Raw genomic sequence first — 7,756 nt, 5'->3', positions numbered from 1 at the left:
TCTGTCAGCCTCTCAGATCCAAGAGATAGTTGAGCAAGAGGAGGTAGAAGCACAAATAATAGAGCAGATGCCGAAGCCTTCAAAGCGTGCTAGCAGGTGTAGCAAGTGTGGTACATTAGGCCATAACTCTAGAACATGTAAAGTAGAGTAGCCAGTATTGATATATAACATATCTGAGTTTCAGAGCAATTTATTAAGTATTCGTTGAGATAATCAATATTGAAGGTGGTTCATGTTGAAATTGGTGGCCACGCCCTGGGGGTGGCCACGCCCTGGTGCTTGGCGTTAGTTTAGTAAATAACTTGTACTTTCTTAGCCTATCTATAACCTATCTAACGTGTTTCGCGTACTCTTCCTCGTGTAGCTCTGTATCGTACTATGTAATAAGCTACAGTTCATTCCCATTTCCCACCCAAAGCGTAAGCGCAGCCTCCGCCTAGTCTTGTGATCGAAGAGGTTTGGAACAATGCATACAATGGTCAGTCCCACGAGATTTAGTCTCTCCCTCTAGCGGCCCACTGTGACACAATAGGATCCACATCAAGCATCTCGTATCCTTCGAGTGCAGACAACTCCCGATCCACGAGATGTTTCCAGACAGCCAACTCCTCCTCGTAGGGGACTAAGATGAACCGAGTGTCACCCGATTCATCCAAATAGACGAAGCAAATACGACCTGGATAGCGTATGTGACCCATGACGCCTGCTGTGACACCTAGTTCCCTGAGATTGTGACTTTTTACTTCCACTATATTCACGTTAAATCGGGGTGTTTGCTAGCATGAGAACATATACATACTAAATGGCGGTAGTTTTCGAAGCTCATCGTCCTGTCCAGTAAGAAAATAGAAGATTCCACGGTCTTCCGTTGACGGATTGAAATGGAAGAAACGCTTGAGACCGTGGTCATCTGTAAAGCCGGCGGCACGACCAGCCCCTTGATACGTGCGCCACCTGACAGCTCTCTCCTCATCGCTGCAGAGGAACATATCCAATGTATATGCATGAGGAGCAGGGGTGGGATTGTCCTCCGACATAATGAAAGATGCGATGTCTGTCCGTGGTGCAATAGTGATACTGATTTAATAAGATGTGAAAGATGCACGGAGAGCGCAGTTCTTATCTTCCAACTCGGTAGACTCCGCACTGAATATAAATAAATTGCGCAGATGATCACCTGCCCTTTTTAATGTGATGTTAGTGATGACGGTGGTCACAAGATCATAGCCGTAGAATACCTATGAAACGGGGAGTAACTGACAACCTTGCAAATGTGGCGATGTTGGCGATCGCCCCGAGCTATCCCGAAGAGATAATGGTCTAGGGCTACGAGCTGAAGGCAATGTCTATCGGAGATCAACTGCAAATGTTGGGACTCGTCAGGCGATCCTGCTAAAATGAGTCTTCGATGTCGTTGGCGCCCACATATATGCAATGTCCTTCGGCGTGTTGGATGCCTACTGTGCCGCGCTTGGCAGCCAGGCAGCGTTGTTCTGTAGCGTGTAGCTGCTGCCACACTTGCCTCGTCCCGTCACAATGCAGCTGTAATCCTTCTTATTGTTGTGCATCACAATGGAGAAGAATTTGTACCAATTTACAACGAAAGCGTAGGTGGTATGTCTACAGGTAGTCCTTACAAACCCGGTGCACGCGCCTGGGCAGCAATAACCGGCATGGTGAACTGGCCGACTAATATAAAACAATTGACGCCTGAGGCCAAAAGAAACCCATACATGTGACCACAGACATCGCCATGGAAATTCCTAGTCATGTCCGCACCTGGGTACTTTTCGTGACAACTTGCGCTATCTTGGCCCGACAAAGAAATCGACTTGCGACACTGACAGTAGCTCTCAATTGCTCAAACATGTCCGCTACGGGAAGTATGCATTGCGACCAATGCCAGTAACCACTGGTGCAGACTGCCCCTCCCCTGCAGCGGCTCTCAAGACAGACGCCCCTTGGTGCAACATACCTGGCATGTGACTATTGACTTATAGCAACCATGCCATTGTCCATACATGATTTTGCGACTACAACGGGTTGGTAAGGAACAAACGAATGACATTCAGCAGCTACACCATCGCACATGTAAACAAAAGCCTCGACTCCTTCCAGATGACAATCTCCCTGGCCTATGAATCTAGAGAAAGTGGTAAGCTGAAAGCACAAGCAAAGCAGTCGGCGGAATAATTGGAAGCAAGGCCTACCGTGACCAAATTCTGCCGTGCTATGTATGCCCGTGCACGTGGTCATCAAACATCATAAGACTCCGTGTCTTCGCCGACGTCCATATGCTCCCATTTCGCTGAAAATACGGAATCGTCCTTTTCCTCCAGAAAGTCTGCAACCATTGCGGCTCTGTTGCTATTATCGACGGCATATCGACGCCCAGCAACATTGATGACGTTGACTCCGCCACAGTCCGCCTGGGGCTCCGTCGAGTCCTGGTTTGCGGCTTGTCTGACCACTAGCTCGGTGGAATTCCCGTCTGCAGTATCGGTGTCGCGCCGCAACTCACCCGCCCCCGATCCCACCAAGTCAACCGGACATTGAGGAATTCTGTAGACTCTCACGGTCTGGAAGGGATTATTGGGTAGGCAGGTGTTGATCGGTGCAGTTCTTGTACACTGTCCACATCCTCCCTGATTGGTGACCTCATGAAAAGCAACAACACCCGGGACTGCAGCAGTAACCTTAACAGCTATGAGGACGTCTGAGCCCATTGGTCTTTCGCAACACTGGCCGTTATACCAGCCGAAGCACCCAAGCGACCTCCCTGCATTGAATATAGGAGTGCACGAGGTGGTTGAGTACCATTGGATGTTGTACTCCCCATTCTGAGCCCCTCCTGGACGACTGCCGTTGCTGCCGCCGCCCTGGGCCCAGGCGGTGGTGGCCAAGATGAAAATGAGGCTCAAATATTGCATTTTGAGAATTCAGGGCGATGTCTTGGATTGCAACGAGTGAATGGCTGCTTTGTGAGTGAAAGATGTGTATGATGATATGATGTGGGAAAGGTAGAAAAATCGCCGATGTAAGATGGTTGGTGATCTGAGCAGGGAATATATTCTCAGTCTTGGGCGGCATTGTTTCGCCTTATATGTGCTAGGCACTACTTCACTGTCTACGCATGGTCAGGAAGACTCTGTCCTCAGTGGCGAAACTTTGGATTCAACACATCGTGAGCCCATGTCCCCCAGGGACTTTCATCATCGACCAATGTTAGCACCTATTGAAGAAACACGAAGAAGAGCTGCCAGGAACATACAGGACATTAGCTCGTGGATGTGATTGTAGGTCCAAGCTTCCCGGCCATGTCCTTCGGGCTTTACTCAGCCGCGTGGTGGTCCGGTAGGCGCGCATGCGCTCGGGTCGATGAATTAGAGTTTGCCTTCCATAGTTTGTAACACCAACACAGATCGGAGGGCAACCAACAAGTTTGGGTATGGAACAACGGCTAGCGATCGACAATGTGATATCAAACGTGTTCAAATTGACTGGACAAACGGACCGGACGTAATATTACCGGCCTTCAGCAGCACAGGCATATGTACGTCATCCTCATCAGCATGGGACCAACACAAGTGATGAGTGAAGCGCCCACGAAGATATCTCGACGTACATCATGTCTAGTGATGCGGAGCGGAACAGACGTTGGCGTGCCGCAGCAAAGGCAGTGATTATCTTCGCACCATCGTCTATTTTGATATGCAAAGGCTTGTGAAGGATCATACATACACTGTCCTTCGTCTGGGTATCCACTGTCCTGCACGCACACGCAAGCCCACTCGGTCAGACGTCATGCGGCTAAGCGCGTGTGAAGGACAGTCACGAGAATCACTCGTGGGCGTGAAGCATTGTGGAATGGTTGGAACTGGAGTGGAGTAGATATGACGAGGAAAACCAATGAACATGCCTTTCTTGTACATATAAGAGAGCCTTGAATAACCACGAACTTGAGAATAAATCTACACATCCACATCGATCACTCAACAACTTCCATTTCAATATCCACTTCAAACAAATATTAACAACTTGTCTCGCGTCACTCCTGCAATCTACAATTCCCAGCAATTCCAGTCATGTCGATCTCGCTCCGCTCCGTTTCGGCCATCTTTGCCGCAACCGTCATTCTTCCGATGATCGCCGCGGCACCCCTCGACAGTGCTCCCTCCCTGTATTCTCCTGGTCCTGACGGCAAGGGAACAACTATCTGGATTTCGAAAGTGACACCCACCATATTCGGAGTGCCCTGGTGAAGTTCGTAAAGTCCAAACTTCAGTGCGTTCAACTTCTTCCAAGCTTGGGCGTAGTCAACACCAAATTGGTCGGTGAGCGCCTTGATCCATCGCTCGATGCCGTCGCCGCCGCGCAGGTCGTCCTTCTCTTCGTCCGACAGCGAAGTGAACCACGTCGAGGCTTCGCCCTGAAAACACTTAGGAAGATGTCGCCGTGTGTTCGTATTTGAGTTGGTCTTTCCGTAGTATCTTGCTGAGTCGATGAACTCGTAGACACTGCGGTATATGGTCTTGCCTTTCGAAGACGTGGTCGTCTCATCCGAGTTGGGGTCGAAGTACCCCACCACGTCTGGTTCGAACTTCTGGCGGTGCTTGTGGGAGTGGTGTCTGCCGTACGACTTCTCCACCCGACTCCCACGGTCGTGGTGACGGCGGTAGCCCCTTGATGAGGTCGAACTCACACTTGAACCATCCGACGACGAGGAATTCGATGGGTCGGAATTTGCGTATGTGTTCCTTGAGTCGTGACGACGATTCTTTGATTTCGACCTGCCGTGTCGGGACGAGCGGTCACGACCACGACGTGAGCGACGGGCACTGGAATGTCGCACGTCGAACGCCCCGGCCGCTTTCAGTCTGGCCTCTCTCGACTTCGCTAAGTTGGCCTCGACTCCTGCCGCGAAAGTCGGAGTGTCATCGACGTATGGTGGTTGCGCCTTCTCTTTGCCCTTCCGGGCGGCTTGTGCCTCGGCTATTGCTCTGGTCGCTTCCAACTGAGCGTCCAGCGTCGCACGTGCTCGCTCGTCGACCGTCTGGCAGAGGTCGCCGGCAATGGTCTTCAGCCTTGCGTTTATGGTTTCGTCGTTTTCCCTGAACCTCTGGTCCATCATGGTCGCCATCGCCGACATAAGTTGCTGCATCTGTGCCGGTGAAAAGACGGCTGGCTGTGGGTCAGTCTTTGACGACTCGCCTTGCTGGCGTTGTTCTGGCATGGCGACTGTTGCTTGGCCGTAAGACGACTGTGCTTCAACGACGTGTGATGTAGCCTCTGTAGTGTTCGAAGGGATTACTGGTGGGCAAGGGACGGTTGTTGTTGAGGGTGGAACGAAAGGAACAGGATTGTTCTGCCACAAAGGACGTGACTGGGGGAGTGATGCGAAGTGGAAGGCAGGACGGACTGGCGCGAAGGCAGCCACAGTCGCCCTTGGGGAGGCAGGTGCGCTTTCCGAGCTTGACCTGTCTGTGGTAACGCCTTCCTGGCTTACCAGACTCGCCGGGAGCGAGTTGGTTCTGAAGGTCGTAGATCTCGTGAGTTCTGTAGAGGGTGCTTCGACGCTCGCGAAGTTTGACGTGTGTAGAGGTCGTGGTGTCGTCGAAGGCAGAGTCACCGTCGGTGTCTCAATGCTCTCGATGATCGGTTCGGCGCTCTTCGTGCTCAACTCTCGTGAAGTCGTCTTTCTGTGTCGCAGCTTCTTGATGCCGACCTGCTGGCTGTGGCGGGTCTCAGTGATCGTTCGTCTTGCTCTCGGTTGTGCGACGGTCCCCAGCAATTTGTCCACCTCTTGTGAGGGTGGTTCCGAAACCGGCTCTCGGCTCTGGTCGACCTTCTCGGTGATCACGACTGTGTCTTTCAACTTTCCAGTCGTCGTAGTGTGCGGTTCACGATCGAAGGGTCGACCACCCAGTCTTGGGGATAGCCTGGGTTGAACTCTCCCAAGCGGTCGTTCTCCTGCTGTGCAGGGACGTATTTGTCTGGTGCTGGGTACGACGACACAAGCTGAAAGGCGAGGTCTGGCAGGTATGGCGCCCTCTTTCTCGTCGCCGCCGGCAAGTCGAAGTTCTCAAGGTAAGCCGTAAGCTGATACGCCAACAGAAGCTGGGTTGGCGAAGGGGGCTCGTGACTGGTCATGCCGCCTCGGCGGCGTTGGAGCGACTGCTCGTATGAATCACAGTACGAATTGCCACGTCTTTTCGACTGCGGTTTTTGTCTCCACGGAGGTGTACGGTCGTATTCACTGAAAATTTTTCGAAATGGCGAAAATTTCGGGTTGTGTCAACGATTTCAGTGAATCTGTCTCAGCTACCAATGTTGCATGGTCAAGACGTATTCTGTGAAAAGGTTGATTGAATAACTAACTACTGTGCACTTCGAAATAACATGTCGTGTCTGACTCCGCCGGTTACAGCAGCTACGACTGTCCAAGTCGCCTTGGACAGTCGTAGTTGCGGGCAAGTGCAGCCGGCGGTGACGAGGTCGACGACCCTTCGTCCTCCTTGGACGGTACCGTAACAATACGGCTTAACTAAAGAAAGGAATCTTTATTACCCTAATTACCGTTAACGGTTATAAGACTATAGTACTTATAGATAGCGGAGCGAGTAGTAGCTTTATATTAGAAAGATATATACAATAGTAAGGGATCGCTACCCGAGCTAAATAATAAGGATATAAGCTTATTACGGTAGATAGATCTAACCTACTAAGAGTAAACTAGGAAACGGTACCCGTATCTATCTATTTTAACTAGTACTAAATAGGCTAGAGCTTCGATATCTTAAGTATAGCTACTTATAATATTATACTTAGGTTCCTATAGCTCGAATAGAACTAGCCTATAATAGACTAGAAAAGAAGAGTATTTAGATTTGCTAGTAACTTAGAGGGGCCGTGTTACGGGTCAACTGCTAGAGGGCGGTTTACTCGAGGGGGTTCTTGAGAATAAGTAGTGCAACAGGATATCTGAAAGGGGCTTTGATTCTAATGGTTAAGTTGGTAACATGAGTTCAACACGAACAGACATAGGGTCCGTTCGTACTACCTATATATGTAAGTTAGATACAAAGGGAATGCACTTCTTGTGCGATATGTGCGATGCCGTTGTGGTTGTGCGACGTCGTGGTTGTCGCACCACATACGCGACGTCGTGGATGTCGCGCATCCGTACCTCGTCGCGTATCTTTCCTGGTCACGTGATATTAGGGTTATGGTTGCATGTTGTTGACCTGTCTTGACTAAGTGTCGTTCGTCCATTCTGTACTTCCTCCCCTTCCTGGCCGTGCCGTGTCACGGGATCGTAACACTACTCCCCTCTTCTATCTTCGAAGTTCCATCGAGAAGTAAGTTGGTTCTTGCGTTCTCATTCCTCCATGTTGACTCGTCATGCCCCGCAAACCAACATCCGCAAAAGATCGGTCTGACGAATTTCAAGCGTCCATCGGTCGATTCTGTAACACGATGCCAGTCCCGTGTTCTCGTTGTCGGCGTCAAAACCTCAAGTGCTTGGTCGACATTCGTTCCGGTCGCTGTAAGGGCTGCAACGACGACCACAAGCCATGCGATCTTCGGGTGACTTTCAAGGAGTTCGAGCGGTTGGCCAGGTTGCGCTCCGAGTTAGTCAAGAAATCAGAGGAGCTCGAAGACGAGCTCACTCTAGCGGAGGAGGAGGCTGCGCGCGCGCACCTTAGAGTTGTCGAGGCGCGCAATCGCGCCCGCACTGCTCGCAAGCGTGCTCTCG

The 7,756-nt window shown here is 50.9% G+C and overlaps 3 protein-coding genes across 3 annotated transcripts; all 3 read right to left on the bottom strand.

Moving 5' to 3' along the window:
• Nucleotides 1–467: 467 nt before the first annotated feature.
• K489DRAFT_168713 (uncharacterized protein) lies at nucleotides 468–1,264 on the bottom strand. Its single transcript, XM_033599353.1, has 3 exons — nucleotides 1,262–1,264; nucleotides 800–1,177; nucleotides 468–748 (listed from the first exon to the last, which is right to left on the bottom strand). The coding sequence occupies exons 2-3, from the start codon at nucleotides 1,035–1,037 to the stop codon at nucleotides 495–497; spliced, it is 492 nt and encodes a 163-aa protein (XP_033454748.1). The 5' UTR covers nucleotides 1,038–1,177; nucleotides 1,262–1,264; the 3' UTR covers nucleotides 468–494.
• Nucleotides 1,265–2,096: 832 nt separating this feature from the next.
• Nucleotides 2,097–3,016, bottom strand: K489DRAFT_435684 (uncharacterized protein). The gene has a single exon (XM_033608610.1). It carries the CDS (start codon nucleotides 2,928–2,930, stop codon nucleotides 2,256–2,258), a length of 675 nt encoding a protein of 224 aa, XP_033454747.1. The 5' UTR covers nucleotides 2,931–3,016; the 3' UTR covers nucleotides 2,097–2,255.
• Nucleotides 3,017–4,017: 1,001 nt separating this feature from the next.
• Nucleotides 4,018–6,150, bottom strand: K489DRAFT_435683 (uncharacterized protein; the record flags this gene model as incomplete). The annotated part of the gene is made up of 2 exons (XM_033608609.1): nucleotides 4,018–5,875; nucleotides 5,905–6,150. The coding sequence occupies 2 exons, from the start codon at nucleotides 6,148–6,150 to the stop codon at nucleotides 4,049–4,051; spliced, it is 2,073 nt and encodes a 690-aa protein (XP_033454746.1). The 3' UTR covers nucleotides 4,018–4,048.
• Between the last annotated feature and the right edge of the window lie 1,606 nt (nucleotides 6,151–7,756).

The sequence above is a fragment of the Dissoconium aciculare genome (genome assembly GCF_010015565.1).
Source record: "Dissoconium aciculare CBS 342.82 unplaced genomic scaffold K489scaffold_36, whole genome shotgun sequence".
Taxonomy (NCBI): Eukaryota; Fungi; Ascomycota; class Dothideomycetes; order Mycosphaerellales; family Dissoconiaceae; genus Dissoconium; species Dissoconium aciculare.
This window is presented reverse-complemented; position numbering and strand designations above follow the sequence as displayed.